General features: G+C 32.9%; 1 protein-coding gene across 1 annotated transcript in view; it reads left to right on the top strand.

Moving 5' to 3' along the window:
* Positions 1-16,628, top strand: part of LOC132550968 (stabilin-2-like) — a 54,572-nt gene extending 37,944 nt beyond the window's left edge. The window contains exons 28-40 of the mRNA XM_060215072.1: positions 2,569-2,664; positions 3,199-3,294; positions 3,869-3,967; positions 5,045-5,173; positions 5,323-5,451; positions 6,530-6,676; positions 6,965-7,007; positions 10,275-10,421; positions 11,867-12,042; positions 12,300-12,383; positions 14,475-14,510; positions 15,405-15,536; positions 15,915-16,628. Coding sequence (XP_060071055.1) covers positions 2,569-2,664; positions 3,199-3,294; positions 3,869-3,967; positions 5,045-5,173; positions 5,323-5,451; positions 6,530-6,676; positions 6,965-7,007; positions 10,275-10,421; positions 11,867-12,042; positions 12,300-12,383; positions 14,475-14,510; positions 15,405-15,536; positions 15,915-16,040 — 1,440 coding nt within the window. The 3' untranslated portion in view covers positions 16,041-16,628. The remainder of the gene's footprint in view (positions 1-2,568; positions 2,665-3,198; positions 3,295-3,868; positions 3,968-5,044; positions 5,174-5,322; positions 5,452-6,529; positions 6,677-6,964; positions 7,008-10,274; positions 10,422-11,866; positions 12,043-12,299; positions 12,384-14,474; positions 14,511-15,404; positions 15,537-15,914) is intronic.
* The last annotated feature ends 1,987 nt before the right edge of the window (positions 16,629-18,615 follow it).

Raw genomic sequence — 18,615 nt, 5'->3', positions numbered from 1 at the left:
CTAAGTACCTACATTAATATCTTCATTTCCTCCACCATTTTCTTCGTATCTGATATTTATTATTGTTTAATATGCATACAGTTGCAATTAAAATGCGTGGAACATAGGCATACCTATGGGAACCAACTGCATCCCTCTGTTGGCTGACTTTTTTGGTGCTCGTTTGTTTGCCTGTTTGTTCAGTTGTTGTATACAGTGTTCTCACTTGACACTTGATAATACAAGATGTTTACACTTCCGGAACTCCTAGTATAATTCTCCTTGTTCTTTTTCATGAGTCTCCGTCTATGGTGTTAGAAGTCTAAAATGTAAAAATCTAGAAATTTGGAAAATTAAAATCGGCGAGTAATATTTTAAATACATGGGGGATGTGAACGTTTACCCAAAATCAGATTTATTTCCTGAATTTTCGGTTTAAATAATTAATATTACAAAGTTGGACAATTTATATATTTTTGTCGTGCCTGCACAATATCTAAAGGTATACAAACGTGGCATGCAGGTTAAGAGAATTACACTAGATATTGTTACCCATTTTGTGGAAGGTAGCCTATACTGAATGGTAACACTTTATTTGTTGTATCCTTTTATTTGTCGTCTATATCCCACGAGCTCATACAAGATTTTGAATATCTAGCACCATTTGCATTACGTGTTTTCCTTTTTTTTTATGTCGCCCCAATTAATTTCTTTCATATTATAAAGTGTTTAATCTGCTAACGCCCATTTACACAAAATAAGTATTTGTATTAATTGTAATTCTACAGCAATGTATTTATAAACGACGTCATTTTTAATGATACAAACAGTACATTAGAATTAAGAAATCTAAAAAATGTAGCAACATTGTTATGATGGAAAAGTAAGACAGTAAGGCGAGTTTTGGCATTTACCTGATTTTTTATCACATGTAACATAGATAAAATAGCAAACGATACCCAGTGTCAGCATACAGGTCAAATTACTATTCGCGACTGGATATCAAAGGTATAAATTCTAACCATCAAATCATGGAAACACTTAAGGACACACAATTCTATCCATTACGGGTATACGATTGCTGAAATGAGCTGGTTTTCTCATAATTTAAAAGATAATTTCAGATGAAGGCAAAATATGTTTGATTCTCGGAAAGGAACACTATTATAAAAATAATATGCATATTCTAACATTAAAATAAGTCCTGAATGGCCACAATGGCGTTTTGTGATGCAGTTTAATTCGCTATTTGACATTTATGTATCTAACTCTTCATTTGTATTTAAAATGTGTTATTCACTTGATTGCAGATGATTAGCTTTGCTGATTAACTTAAAGTCCCGGAGGTTTGCCGTAGCATGCATGTTAAGTTTTAATTAACTCAAATGATGGCACGGTTCAAGAAATACACATGCACTTTACGTTGTTTTGAAAGCATTCAGTAGGGCGCATCAGCTGTCAATCTTTTGCACAATCGGACGAAATTCCGGAACAAGAAAAAACGTTTGGAAATTGGAACACATACATTGTTTAGTTCAGTATATATATATTTTCTAATCATCAAGCGATTAGGAAGATGTCTCACTTGTTAAAGCATTATCTGTACAGTTTATCATGCATTTGTGATAGATGTGTTATTTGTGCAAACATCTGGTAGAATTTGATATTGTGCCATTGGCATTTATAGATTGATGAAGAAAAATTTTCAGACAGGTATTCCTTTTAATGTAGACGTCGTTTGAATTATAATGATTTCCCTTATTATTTAAATACAGAAGATACATCGGTTGTTCTTATAGCCTAAAACTAAAATTTGGTTATTTTAATAAGGGACATGGACTATGGGAGCTTATGTAAAAGCATGACGAAAATACTATCCTGGCAACATAGTCATAGCTCAAGTTCCATAAAACTAGGCAAAATATGAACATAAAATTATTTACATGGAGACTCATGAAAAAAGAGACCAGCTGTAAGTGTCTTCTGCTTCGTTTTTACCAAGCAAAGTAAAGGTAGACTTTTAATCCTTATTGCCAATAACGGTCTAGCTTTACTTTCATTTCAAATCGCGAATGATTCTATTGTATTTGTAATGATTTTACAAGTGTAAAACCAACAGGAAAATACTAACATGTAAACAGAATCACAATCCAAACACAGATCCAATAAAAGTACGGCAAACTAATAACAAAAGAAAGACCCCTATAATCCTGAAATTAAATCTCTATGACGACTGTAAATGTTCGACATAATTTTCATCAATCTGCATTTTTAAAACGCTATGCTATGTGCGTTTTTCTGTCATAGACGACACCTTGCAGGAGAAAATCGTGATATTGCTGACAGGCCCTTGAATATCGAATCAACTGCAACCTTTAAACGCTCTATGTTGGGGATTTATGGATTGCTGCTATCCCAAAATGAAAAATGCACAGTAGGGAGGTTGAAACCATTAAACAGCTTTCCATTTCTTATCAGTACATAACACGTATCTAGCATTATCATCATCAGCTTATCATCATTATTTTTTCAACCATGAATAAGCATCTAGTCATGCTACATCCTTCATGTTAAATATTTTTGTTTCAGTCTCTTTTCCTGTCTGGAAAAAGAACATCTAAACAATGGTCCAGGATAGTAGAGTCCCATGAGACAGCGAACGGTTATGTGCACATTATAGACAGGGTATGCAGTTTCTATACATCATATAAAGTAAGATGACTGTAGAAACAAACCGAATCCGTATTACAAACCATTGTGATGAAAGCAAAGTAAGATAAATAAGATAATGTACATCGACTTTGCTTCATGGACCATATATGGTATTAAATCTACTTCCTAATTACAGACAGTTTATACACATGCTACAGTAAGCAAACAAATTGAAAATTACCGACTGTATGTAGTGACAGGCAATACTGCAATACAAACGGTTGATAATGACAATACCCCTCCTTCATATCGTACGGTACAAGTTTGTAAGAAAATGCCAAATTACACACAGTATATAATTACTAAGCTCTCCTATGCTAAATACAGTATTTGTGACATAATTGCTTTATACCATCAATGTATTTTGTGAGAGCTGTGTTGTATACGATATTTATTATCTTTTAAAGTTATTACAGTAAGCAGGCGTTGCTTGCCTTTGATCACACTCAATTATCATAGAAAAAATATATTCCTGCTGAATAAATATTATGCATCCAAATTCAAAAGGCCATTGAGACGCCCTTCTATGCTGAGGAATCCCCTGATGTGAGAACGTTCTTTTCACAACATCCAAAGTATTCACGTTTTGGAAGTTTATTGGAGGTATAGTAAACTTTTTAAAAATCTTTCTATTTTTAGCTCTACTATCAAGCCCTAAATTTGTATTAAGAAATGTTCAAATTACTTGTGTGTCTGTGTTGATAATAGAAAGAAAGTGATTATTTATCTATAATGTTCTCAACTCTCTTTGTACATACTACTTTTATCATCAAGTCAGTCATCGTAAAAATGATTGTCTTCTTTTTTATTTAAAATATCTACTGCTGAACAAACCACAGCCAAAGTTTCCAAATATTCTAATACTGAATATCTATACCTTTTTTTCTGATTGCATGTTTGGCACATTGATAATTTGTTTGTTAAAATTCGTAAAAATTCAGCTTCAAATTGTGTGCTTAACATTTGTCTGTAAGTGAATAATGGTGGGTAAATTACTCCAATTTTAATGACATAGCCTGTCTCAAACAAACGAAAACAAAAATCAATCAACCATATCTTATCAGATTAATAGGACAGTGTGTTTCTTCTAAAAGCATAACAAAGCTTTTGATATTGGTTATATATTGTTCATGGATTATCAAAGCAGATGGTATATAGTTGTATTTATTTGTTACAGAGCAAATCATTATATGATGAACTACTGGAAATGAATGCTTATACGCTGTTTGTGCCTAACAATGACGTAATAAGCAAGTACTACAATGAGAAAGTCGTGGTAAATATTTACTTCCATAACGCCAGTGTTATAGGAAAAAGTATCATCATAATGAACAAGACATTGACAATCTAGTTGACATTTACATTTGATGGTATAACATGATGCAAACATTGACAGTCTGGTTAACATTTATACTCGACGGTAAATCAGGATGCCAACGTTATAAGAAATCCGACAGCATAGCAAACAACACGTCGAAAGTCTTGCTAATATTGACACACAAAATATAGCATAATGCCAGCGTTGTAGGAAACAATGACAGCATATCAAACAACACATTGAAACCTGGTACTGTGGATATAAAGAGCCAACATCGTAGAAACTTTTGTTAGAAAATTCAACTATTCTTAACAAGGTATAATGTATGTAATGTACTAAACACATCAGACAATATCAAACTATGTTCCCGGAAATACAGGATGCTACGTTAGTTTACATTTCATATGAAATGTATGAAACAAGTCAAAGAATGTTTGAGTTTACCAATCATTCGGCTTGGTATCCTGCAAAACTTCGTGACGAGTTTTCTTTACACGATTTGAAATGGAAACGATTATAAAATGATGTATACCACATAACTCAGGTATGATTTATTAAGAAAATCAACTGATTATAAGACTAATTTAAATCTAAATTGAAGATATTATTATTCCCTTTCTTTTGTGATATCACATTTTATTTGACTTCATGAGGTTATAACTTCACAATTGCAACAAAGGAAACATTAAACCAATTATAGCTCTTCTAGGTGTTTTTTGCACGGATAACATTGTAATTATGTGATAAAACAATCAGTGTCATGACTCCGCATCTAGAGAGCCTTTATTTATTTATTTGAATAGTACATAAAAAGAATATTATAAACACATTCAATTTTAATAGTCGCCGGTTTAAATCAAATAATCATCATGTTAATTTAATATATTACATTTCTAATGATAAATTTGCAAATATTGTTAAGTCATTCTTTTTATATATCCAAAATGAAAATGTTGACATCTATTTGATGATTCCATTTCCCTATTTCCACCATATTTGACAGTAATTAAAAGGCATCGGTTATTCTGTTTATAGAGTCAAGCTTTCCTAAGTTTCTATCTGTTGCCGAATATCCGACTTACAGAGTCGTTTGATGATGGAGAGATATTGGACACCATGCTTGGATCTACTCACCCACTAAGTATCCACGTAAGAGGTGACATGGTAAGTAGACAACATTATTTACAATATCGCAGCGCCCGTTCGCCAACAATAAAAAGCCAATGTCTATGATAAAAAAACCTACAGAGGTCGAAATCAAAACAGAATTTACCATATTACGCAAATTGTATAGGTGTCTTTGTTCACAACAGGTGCTTGTCAATGGAGTATTGATATCCGAGCCGGATAAACTAACTATGGGGGGCGTGATTCACGGAATAAATGGCCTACTTGTACCTACTCTCCACAGATGTGACATCGTGAACACTACAACTGCATACGTGAGTATTAGATATGGTTCGCGGTTAAGTACAAAAATAACACTACCGCCTACTAAGATTTAATTATAAGGAAATTGATCAACTGAAAAGGTGATATTTTTGTTATTTATCACTACTCCTACTTGTTAACTAAAGGAAGTGGTAGTATATGAGAAACTATTTAAGTTATCAATACAATACATCATTAATTCGTCCATCGGGCTGTTGTGTATACTGATCGTTCTCCTCACCCTTCACATTTGTGACGTCATCTTCACTTTTGATTCATTTATGTACGTTATGTTAATAACATTCATTTCATCTTTAACCAATCAGACAAGTCTACATCAACGAAACGAAAACGGCACAAAAATGTAGAGTAGCATACTGCGTGGTTAGTGTGATTTAATGTTAATGTGGAATGGACAGGTCATTATCTCGGGCAACTAGATTATATGCAAAGGCGAATATATCAATGATATCTTCATGCCATTATTGACACTGTAAAGCTCAACTGATATTAATACTTAAAAAAAACCAGCAAGGGTGCGAGCAGGTTCATAATTTGTCACGCGCAAAGCATTATAGGAATGGAAGACTAAACAGGTCACTAGTTTGTATGTTACTTCGTCATTATGATAATTTAGATCGTATAAGGATTTCCTGAACTAGATATGGAATGAGAACATTTTTCCCGGATCTCAGTGAGATATAGTTTTCAATTGGGATATTAAGAACGTGACAAAGACCATGTTTCATAACAGCATTCATCATGATACGTTTGTGTTGATAATGCAAATATCACTGTAACCTCCTTCAGAGACATGAATGTGAAATGATCTTCTGATCTAAACTGTTCAATGCACGTAATATACACTATATGTATTTTCGGAACTAAGAAGTCCTCTATAGTTGACTAAAATTTTATTTTGAAAGAAGATGGGCAACGCTAAACTTCGGTGATTTCATGATATAAAAAATAAAGCAAATGTGTAATAGGTTTTTGGAGGCTATTGACACATCTGTAAAGGAAAGAAGATGGTATTTGTTTTCTTAAAGATAAGTAATAATTATATGTCTGCTTTGGTCTGACATGCAGGGGGAGTGTAAAATCTGTGGAAGTGATGACGAATTACCCTGCCCCGAAGAATATAAAATGAAAACAACGGGTAGACTGATCAAAGCATGTTTCTATCGGAACAGGTTTCGCATGGGATGTCAGCGCATCTGTGAGAAAATTGAATACGTAAGTCACGTCTTGAAATCCATTACAGCTATTATAATCACATTTCAGAAAAAGTATGCTGGTGTTCAGTGCATTTGTCAGTGATGAAAACATTAACAGTCAAGAACTGGAGCACTGAAGCTTGTGCATTTTCGCTAATCTTCGTCAGTCCATGCAAGCAACAAAATAGACAATAAATTCTTGATTCTTGTATAGAACTAGCAATCTTAATGGCAAGATTATACATAAAGTATTTAATAAAAACCTAAACAATTTTAATGATGCTATGATAATTGATTTGTGTTGTAGATAAGACAATGTTGCTCTCATTACTATGGTTACGATTGTCTTGGTGAGTATGCATGTGTCACAAACATTATTATCATATTATTACGGTGAAATATGTTCATGAACTTGTGTCACCAGAATGACGCTATGTGCGATGTTAGGTATGACGTGTTTAATGCTTTCCAGTAAGACTTTTCGTTTTGTTGCTATAAACATGGACCCTATCTGAGAACATTATAGATTGCCCAAATAATTCGTTATTAAGTTCCATTTCGGATCACCTCGCCTAATTTGGTGTCAATAATGTGTTCATATTTTAGCATTCTGACACAGATTTTGAGTTTTAGTTTTGATTATGTTATTTTGTAGGTTTTCGGTTAATAGCATTTTAATATTTCCTAATCTAAAATTGAATTGATTTACAATTTAAGTATAATTCAATTCTTATGTATTAGTTAATACGATTTATTTTCAATATTTTGAACGAATGCAAACCCAGTTACTTGAACTTGTACAAGTCTAAGAGATTGCGTATATAGTTCGACATTTTAAATAAGAGGATTAAGAAACAATATCAGTTTACCTCAGATTCACCATAATATTATAGTTTGATTTGAATTAATAACTACTATACATAGATATATATATTGTCGTTATCAACTTACATTTTGCAAATCTGGAGCAAAATTTATTAGTTTTATCTAAAGAATAGCATCAAACATTTGTAAGTGTTTTCTCCGCTTACTGAATCTGTAACGAATATATTCATACGTCAAGATCAATGTTAATCTGGTCAAATTCATCGGCAACAGGCTAAATTTCATAGTTTCCTTGTATCTAGCTTGAGTAGAAATCGAAATATTACAAAATGAAAGCTGAATGAATGCTAAGTCACAGAAGACAAAAAAGTATTTTTTTTAAAGTAGGATACTGTTTGTATCGTTTTAAGAAAGCACATTGAAATATATGTTATGATTTATATATAAAGTCTCCACGATGTACAGAAACTTGCACAAAAGACAAACCAGTGAATAGAACTTTTCAATACAAATATACAACTAGATAGAGACATACAGACAGACAGACAGACAGACAGACAGACAGGCTTTCTTTATTTCCTCCTTGCAGAGATTTCATATCTTGTCAAAACATTATACAAAATAAGTCGTATTTTATACGTAAATACATTTGAAAGTATATGTACAATGTTTTTTGATATTCTTATGATTACTTTTTACATGAACAATTCATTATTTTAAACTACTTACAACACAATCTTTACATTATTGATTTAAATACTTAGACATACATTATATGTTAACGACTATAATATTAGGCTTTCCATTTCACAGGCCATACCTTTGATATTTCTAGCCATGTTTATCATCAGAGTTTCCCATTCTGTATCAGTCAAACATACTTGTGAGCGATCACCAAGCAAAAAAACAACATTGATCTTCAATGCTTAATTCTGAAAATTTTATATATGACAAAATCTCAATCGCATTTACATCACCATCCATCATTTTATCCCGACTTAGGTATAAACCAGGGCATTCAAGAATAAAATGTAGCATAATATCACTGCTTATTTTATTACAAATCTTACATTTCAACTGTTTCGTTTTCGCTGGATAACGAGTACTTAAATAATTCTACTAAATCCCATATTTATTTTTGCCAAATTCGTTTGGTGCTTAAATGCAATATCGGGTTGGTACCCTGCTCACTGTGGATAGTGGCATATTTCTGGAGTTCTTCACGTGTTTTAAGTTTATCTTTCCATCTTATAAAATAAAAGTCATAAACAAAGTTATTAATGAAACGTTTCCAACACATTGTCGGTGGTACGAATGTAGTAAAGATATAATAATTAATGAAAGACTCTATGTGAAATTTGACTATCATGTTATATATATCAGGCAGAAATCCTGCTTGAGCGGATGATGAACCACTATACATAAATTGGCACAATCTAATTATAAAAAGCTTTTTCCTTAAAACTTAGTACTTCCTAAACACAATATTTTCCAAAACAATAGTTTTCGTCTCCATATATCAAATGATCCGAGATATCCTAGGATACTGTTTGTATCGTTTTAAGAAAGCACATTGAAAGATATGTTATGATCTATATATAAAGTCTCCACGATGTACAGAAGATTGCACAAAAGACAAACCAGTGAATAGAACGTTTCAATACAAATATACAACTAGATAGAGTAGAGTTTAACATACAGCTTTTACTTCTATTTATGACTTGATGCCAAGGACATAAATAAAAAACCCAAATTACTCGAAATAAATGTCAAAAACCATGTAGGAAAGGGACCCAAAGTCACATGATTTACCAAAAAAAATCGTTTAATTATTTCATAAGAACGTCAGGCACATATCATTAAATTAGAACAAGGCATGTAGGTTACGATTGCTAATATTACCTGTATATCTGATTGTTTTGCGATTGTAAACTATATGTGTTTAATTTGAAGACTTCAAAATGTTTGTTGTTGTCAAGCTTAAATTTATTCCCTTTTTTTTATAAAATTATGGATGAAAAATTAAATTCATTTCTGCAAAAATAATAAATTCATAACCCCATTGCTGTGGCGTGTAATTATTTTTACTTATGGTTATCAAGCCTACATTTCACTTCATTTTAACTGTATATGGTCAGATGATATACTTAAAGGGCCTGATCGGTCATAGATCAATTAGTTATTCTAAGACTACCTCATAGAATCAATTAAGTATTTCTGTGTGAAATTAAAACATGTTCAATATTTGAAGTCAAAGATCAATGCTATGTATTATCAACCCCTTAAAGGATTTGTCATTATCAATTAAAAATTTCCGTTTAAACGAGTTTTGTAATTGGCACTTGAGATTCTGCACATTTTGTATGTGTGTAGAACCTTGCCCCCGATTTCATTACGATGTAAAAAGAAGAAGGTATAGTTATGCTTTAGAATAGCCTGATATCGTTACCAAGCTGAATGGGTTGGAGGTTGAAACTTGTCGTGATCCTATTCATACGATGCAGTATTGTATATTTGTACTAAAGGTTCTGGGGTCGAAACATGCCCCTATATCTGTCCATATGTTGTAGAGAGCCTGGATATATAAACACATTAGACCAGATATTGAAATATATAGGCAATAATATCAGCGTATCGAAACATGTCCCGATGTCTGAACGTATGTTGGAGAGACCAAAAGGTTTACTAAATATCAGCGTGTCGAAATATGTCCTCATAATTAAAGAATTACGACGTGTGTGTATGTTAATATAATGATCTCACTAATAAGGCCTGGTATGGTCATATTGCAGAATGTCCTGGAGGTCCGGATTTCCCCTGCAATGATAATGGCGTATGTGACGATGGTTTAGATGGCAATGGTACCTGTCAGTGCTATCCTGGCTTCAGTGGAAATGCATGTCAGTTCTGTGAGGTTAACAACACCGTCCAATCGTGTGGTTCGTATAAATATAGTTAAAACATTATTGAGTCTAACCTGGTTATAACATGTTCGATTCTTGTACAACGGAAGATGGATTTCAAGGAAACCTTTCAGAACTCTTTAATAGCATGATGATATGTGCCCTAGTAAATTTATTAAATTTTCATTTCTGTATCAGATGCTGAAAGTGCTCTTTGTCATTGCGTATTTTCAGTCAATCAGATTTGTCGAAATCAAGTTTCGCGAAAGTGCAATACGATGTTATATGAAAGATACTGTATTTATGACGCTGTAGTGAACACTATGCAAAAAGATGCTTGGGATTATACCATAAGCATTAAAATGCTATAATTGTATATTGTTTTATCAAGTATCATTAAAATAGAATCCCTCTTGTTTTAACTACTGCTGACATTCATGATGTCATAAAGTCCTATGTGACATCAAATGATTATATCAATTTCGGAACTAAATATCAAATCTAATAGATGGGTTACCAAAATTCAATAAAAAGTTCCTAATAGCAAGTTCGAGTTCGACCTTATGGAACTATCTTGTTCTTTACCTGTGTGGTGCCTTCCTTTGATATTTCTACAACAATAGGTTGGTCAAGAATCTAAAACCATCCTAGAGATCAGAGAAGTTCGTTGTAAGTCAAATCATAAACAATATTTGACAATACATTAGACACTTATGATTTAAAAGAATAGATAAATTGTAATTGTAAAAACGGACACTTAAATGAGATATTTAGAAGGAAAGTGAAAAAGTATTTTGAGCAGTTCGACCTAGTCGTTTACTCACACACTTCTCAAATTGTATAATTCGAAGTCTTCCATTCAGCAACAGCTTTATTCAGGATTGTGACAGGGGTTACAGGTTTCAATTTCAATGTTGAATAAATTCATTGACATTTGTATAAATACATAAGGCAAATAGATTGTTCATCAGCAATCTATTCAAGTTTTCTCCGACACTTAAGGACGCAGCAGTACAAAGTATATCTATGAGATAGGGAAGCAAGCAACTCAAAAGAAATTGTAACACAAGAGAAACAACTCATTTTTAAATATATATCATTATGATGATTTCAAATATCTTACACTTAAATCTGAAATTTAAAAAGGTACAAAGTATATTTCACATATATAGATCTACAAAGTGTAGATGGAATATCAATGAGAAAATATAGGTATCAAACATTTGTTTATACTTGGTATGATTGAATTTCGTCACTTCAACATGTACAGACCTAAATGTCAATTATACTATCTGCAAGGCTTAAATTCTGTTGTGAAGTTGTCCTACTAAGATTATATTCATCCTTTTAATTTTTTATTACTCAAATGCTATTCAAATATTAGAGGATTGATTTCCTAAGTACTATCTGTCATGCTAGTGTTAGCAATCGCCGTCTCTTAAACGAATGTTTATGTAGACTACTATATTTACTTATTGTAGGTCGGAGTTGCGCCTTTAACAATGGCGGTTGTAGTCAGAATGCGCACTGTGATGAGTCGTCAGGGACCACAACATGTATTTGTAAACCGGGTTACATTGGAGACGGAAGTGCTTGTGACGAACCTTGTGTGATAAAAAACGGAGGATGTCATCACAACGCAACTTGTCAATTTTTGGTAAAGTACTTTTTGTAATCTAATCTGTAATCTTAGCGTTCTTCTTACCACTGGACCAAGGTCATCAATCTTGGCGATGCTGCTTACTTGTGCAGAATAAAGTTCAATACGAATTAGGAGTTTTCAAGTCAGTCATTCATTCTTTAGATCTAACTTTCAGAGTTAAATCTAGATACATACCAAACGTTCCGATACAAACATTTCTTATAAGATGAAACTATCTAAACGCAAACCTCACGCAACGCTTCCATTTACAGATGACTACTGGTGATATGATAACTGGATATGTAAATTGTACATGTGCAGATGGAATGGAAGGGGACGGTCGTACTTGTAACTATGTGAGTACTGTATTGTATATGTTACAGTTTGTGACGGACATCCTGTGCGACTGATCACTGATCTATGAAGAAGTGTAAATTGAAAAATGCCCCAGCATATTCTTGACTTAGATATGCTACATGATTTAGTCCTCCAAGAAATTAATAATTATTTTCATCAAAACTTTCTTATTAATTTACAATTACAAACTCACCGATATATCGATATACATGAGGAATCGAGTGAAGAGCGTGTCGTGGATCAGACAGTTTTTCGTATAGGTACAAGATAGATAAGAACATAGCAGCTTTGAAGTTTGGTCGTGACCTCTCAAAGGTAATTATAATTTACAGAGATATGTACATCAAGGCAAAACAAAAAAAAAAAAAACACCAAAATAAAGGGTCTGGCTATTCATCCAACTAATTATGTGTATATGTTCCAAGGATACTACTTCTAAAAAGTTGAACTCTGGCCCAGATTGTAAAAATAGACCAAATGTGTAAGTGAAGTTGCACGATGTGCAAGTCGTTCTTAATTTATCTGATAGATGAGCTAGGCTTAAAAAATTATGCCTTTAGCATCACTGATGAGTCTTAGAAGGGCAAAATAGCTATATAATGCAGTTTGATTAATTGATTGTCTCTACTGTGTCTAACTCTAAAATTGTATTAAAAGGCGTTATTCACCTGTGTGTGTTTTGTACAGTCTTGCAGCTCCATCCGCAATAATGTGTAAGCGAACAAACGTTTGTTATACCTATTCAAAAATGAACATAACTACGGTCTGGAAAAGAAACAATTCATGACGCTTTTTGCATAAAATACTTCTAATTTCAAATTATAAATATCTGTGATTAGTTCCTGGTCAAGAAAAGCCAAGTAATTAAAGGTGAAGAAAACAGGTTAACTGAGTAGATCCATTGCTTTTTGATAAGAAGCACCAATTTGGAAATCGATGCTGATGTTCCGTGCCGCAACAGGGACATATAGACGGATATGCCGATTCATTTTTTCTGCTGAGTAGAAGAAAGAAATGGTGTTATTTTTAGGTACGAAAACAATAAGAATGTTGAAGATACAATAGAATTATTTGGTATTTTTACAAACCACTTGTAAATGACATTACTGAAAAGATGTTGATATAGCTTTGAAAGAATGATACGATCAAATCAACAAGAAAGCTGTCTAAGTGTAAGTCAAAAGTTGAATAACATGTAATAACAATTACTGAAAATATATCAGAGATTGTAAGATCGGTAGCTACCTTCATTATCGGCAACCGATCGAAAAGAACATTATTCGTCTTTCTAACGAATATAGAATATGGTTGCGGACAGTGTTGGAAAGAAATACCGTTGATGGCCAACTAAAACATCTTGTACGAACTGATCAGAATTACAACACACTAGTAGTTTCCAAATGTATTTCACATGCCATCATTTACGCTTTTTTAGGTAAACCGCGTTGACGTTTGCAGCAGTTTTCGTTTTATGCGAAACTGTCTATATGAGTTTGTTAAAGGTCTTCGTCGGAAAGAAATCTCAAAATTAATACATTCTTAATTCTGCAATGAAACGTCACCTTGACTGGTTAAAGAATGACATTCTGAAATAATAAAATTATCGTCTTAGACTAACAGAATAACTGGATTTTATAAAGTGAGGAACTATCTTATGTGAAAAAGAAAAACAATATATTACTAGTTTGTAAAGTTTATCGATATCTCAGATTTTCCTGTTAATCAAAAACGGAAATCCTACATTTAAGGATAAAGATGTCACAACATTTTATTGTAAATGAGAGTACTGGTCTTTTTTTTTTTTTTAAATAACTTGAAGGTAGCCGTACTTTCAGCAGACATCGAGAGAGTTGCGATAGAAAACGTCATTTTATGATTTTTTTCAGATGATTTATCAGAACATTTTAACGTGTGTGGAAATCAGTTCGACTTTCGGAAATATCTTCTTTTTACAATTATCTGATTACCTGATTATGACATATATGTTTGTTAATATTATTCTTTTATCGTAGCAAACTATGACATCGTCGTAAAACCCAGTTTACATAACCAATTTTCTTTTCATTATACATGCCTTGTATCTGTTTTAGCCAACTGAAGCAGTTGCTGTCATAAGTAAAAGTCGGGTAAGTATTAAGTAATTCTATATACACATTTTATGAAACAATGTAAGGGTATTGATTTATATTTCATTCCATTGTATTGTTTAGTAGTATGACTGTAAGTATTCAAGACAAAGTTTATTATCCGAGTTTTACTAAGAATCTATAAATATTGTGGAGGAGGGTGTGTCATTGACGAAACTGACAAGTTTTCTAAAATCAAAAACAAAAAAACATGAAAATCAAAGATGGAAGATAAATTATTATTGGACGACTTGTAGGTAAGCTGCCCGTCTCAATCACATGTATGTTGAGCTCAAATCATAGTAAATCGCTGTCGTAGCAGATAAAGCCATTTAGTAAACTAATTCACCAAACGTTATAACAAATAATTAAGTTATTTTCTTATAAAAAAATAATAACCACGGTGAAAATTCTATTTTTGTCGCTAGTAAATGTATTAAGAGAAGTAAAAAAGTAATTATAAGCAATCCAGTTATTAAGCTAAGAACAATACTGGTTTCGGAGAAAGCACTTAACATGACTCGAGCTGAAATATTCTGGAATCGATTTCTGAATGACAGCGCTCTAGATGTACTTTTATATGATGTGATTGACAGAAAAAAACTTCGTCGTACAAACTTTTAGCCTTATGAACTTTTCATTTATATCTTATTTCATAATGCCATTGTTACACAAGGGTTCATATTGGGCCATAAGTAATGAAAGTCGATCCTTAAGACATTCTTGGTTCTTTGTTTCAATACTTCAGCCCTGTAGTGAAACTTGTGTAACCCTCAGTTGAGATATTTAGGTCTGCTGCTACTGACAAGTTGAATTCCTGTTCTAATATTTAGATGGTGTGTTTGCAAACATGTTTTTGTTTCATGTCGTGTCTATCATTGTGCAATGTTACAGACAGGAATGGTTGTTGGTGTAACCGTCGCCGTATTGGCAGTATTGATTCTTATTGGTGTGGCCATTGTCATCTTTTTGAAGATAAAACGAGATTCTTCAGGTTTTCTGGAGGTTTGGAGCAAAGTGAGACGGGTATGTTATCATTATCAGTTTTGTTTTCAAATGTAAACTTTATTTATAATTATAGCAATTGTTTTACTGTCGGAGGAAACAGGAAAAACCCCATGTGGTAGGTTAGGTGATCCCATATGTTTTCATGTCCGTTCAGGTAATCGAACCTGGGACGTCTGAATGAGAGACGGATGCGTTGCCAGTAGCCTCCCTCGTGTTAATGTAATGATATATTAAGGCGAAGTTCTGTATCATTACCTACACATATGATTTATTGTTCTTGTCAGTTTTTCTGTGTGGTTATGTAATATATTCTTGAAACTTTGAACATTACTGTATTAATAACATTCTGTCTTTACCTGTTGCAGATATCACTGGTTCATTATGTTTTTTTTTCAGAATTCTGACAGTAGTTGTGCCCAGCTACACGCCAACTCAGATGACGAATCTAATGTAGCGCAGCCACTTTCGCCGACTGACGTCAATTTCGACAATCCACTTTATAACGTCAGTGACAACTTCTAGTTGTATTGTGGTTGTGTAATTTTAATGAATTGGTCGAACAAGTAGACAAGTGTTGTATAAATATATATAATGGTTCAGGACACTGTACGCCTTGCATGTATAGGGAACACATTGAATAATACACGTCAGTTGGTGATTAACAGATACCAATTATACATGCAGTTTTCCATATAGTTTACTTGTTCTGATTTACGGAATATTGATGTTAGATGGTGGAGATGCAACATCTATTATTTCAATAGCTGATCAAAATGGAATCATCACTTCATAGCGCAGTTTCCTTTCTGCTTCATCGCCATATGAACTGTTAGTTTCCTTAACAGTACATCGTTCTGATTCACATGTCAAACTTAACATTTTCATCAATACTGAAATTGTCTTATTGCTTTATCGCTAATTAGATTATATGTTGTGTAATATGTTTATAACATATCTTCTATAATTTTGAATTTCTTTTATAATAAACAGAGAGAAATATGAAAAATATCATATAACTGTTTTTCAAATAACACAACCAAATATTCATAACACGACTACTAAAATCATATGATATACACAATCTAAACTTTTTTTTAAAAAATATGACAATTATATTAACATATGCATTAGCTAAAATTCAATTGCGTCAAAAATGCATATCGTTATTTCTATAACATTATTAAAATCGGACAATAACTCGCCTTGCTCCCTATTAATTACGTGCAACATACTAACTTCCGGTGATCGAAGTCGAGAAAAAAAACTAATATGCCCGATAACAACATAGATCAATTACTTGAAGATGAAATTCTGTCTTTTCAATAAACAGTGTGCAGAGCTATATCGCTTTAAATCTTAAATGAAATGTAACCGGCCTTGTCAAATAAATAATATGCTGTGTCGATATATTACCTCAATAGGAACATAATGAATAATAAAAAGGTAAACTTTGTTTACGTTACCATTAGATCTCTTTAATTTTCAAGTGCTAATTCTAAATTTTATTAACCAAGCAGGTGCCTTCTGACTGTTATCCCACTTATGTTTCCTTAACATGCTTTATCTCAGGATAAATAATATTCCAGAAAAGCATATAGTAATTTCTATGTTTTAAAAGCTGTTCACTCGGTTTGATATCAAATCAAAATATGGCTTATTGAGTGGTATTCTGGTTAAAATATAAAACACTTTTACGTATAAAACATGAAATATTACGAAATAAGAAAAAGGAATTCTTGTATGAAGTTCCGTCTTTTAACAGATTACTTCAATACCAGTTTTGTTAAATTTTCAACGCAATGTGTACGGAAGAATGAAGAAAAATGACCAGTTCATTTGCGTTGATGTGAGGAATAAGACTAAAATATCAATCATTAATCACAGTGATTCCGCGACTAAAAGTCTATATGGTGAATGCAGGTGCCTATTCCATGCAGATGTCTTTTCCATGTGGTGAATGCAGATGTCTATTCCATATGGTGAATGCAGATATCTATTCCATGTGGTGAATGTAGATGTCTATTCCATATAGCGAATGCAGATGTATATTCCATATGCTGAATGCAGATGTCTATTCCATATGGTGAATGCAGATATCTATTCCATGTGGTGAATGTAGATGTCTATTCCATATAGCGAATGCAGATGTATATTCCATATGCTGAATGCAGGTGCCTATTCCATATGGTGAATGCAGATGTCTATTCCATATAGCGAATGCAGATGTCTATTCCATGTGGTGAATGCAGATGTCTATTCCGTATAGCGAATGCAGATGTCTATTCCATATGGTGAATGCAGGTGCCTATTCCATATAGCGAATGCAGATGTCTATTCCATATGGTGAATGCAGATGTATATTCCATGTGGTGAATGAAGATGTCTATTCCATATGGTGAATGCAGGTCTATTCCATATGTTGAATGCAGATGTCTATTCCATGTGGTAATGCAGATATCTATTCCATGTGGTGAATGCAGATGTCTATTCCATGTGGTGAATGCAGATGTCTATTCCATATGTTGAATGCAGATATCTATTCCATATGGTGAATGTAGATGTCTATTCCATATGGTGAATGCAGGCATCTATTCCATATGGTGAATGCAGATGTCTATTCCATATGGCGATTGCAGGCATCTATGTGCTCTTGCAAAGCTTGATTAACGCGTAATATCGTGATAAGGCGCTGCTGAATCCCATGCTGTCATTAAAATCAGATCTCCCTTAAAATAATGATAATAATAAAAAACAAAACAACAAAAAATATTTCTTTAGCATTTAGTAACAATACAAAGCGAAAATAGCAGCATATAAATACAGTGTACAATCCCCTGGCGAATTCGAACCACAGCAAAGTCAATATCAGAAAGGTTAGAAAATGTTCCTATCGTGCAATGCTTATATTCACAAACAAATCCAGTCCTATCCAGGTAGGCGATATCAACATTGAGAAACAGTTATTAGGTATGAATTGAGGCATATTTAAATTGAAATAAAACATTTTATCAAATTATTCTGAAAGGAAACATGAAACGTACAACCGAAGAAATCAAAATGAATGACCCTGAGTAGTCATCTTGTATATCAAGATGAT

Source organism: Ylistrum balloti, unplaced genomic scaffold (assembly GCF_031769215.1).
Source record: "Ylistrum balloti isolate Yb309-2 unplaced genomic scaffold, AGI_CSIRO_Ybal_v1 Utg369624, whole genome shotgun sequence".
Taxonomy (NCBI): Eukaryota; Metazoa; Mollusca; class Bivalvia; order Pectinida; family Pectinidae; genus Ylistrum; species Ylistrum balloti.
This window is presented reverse-complemented; position numbering and strand designations above follow the sequence as displayed.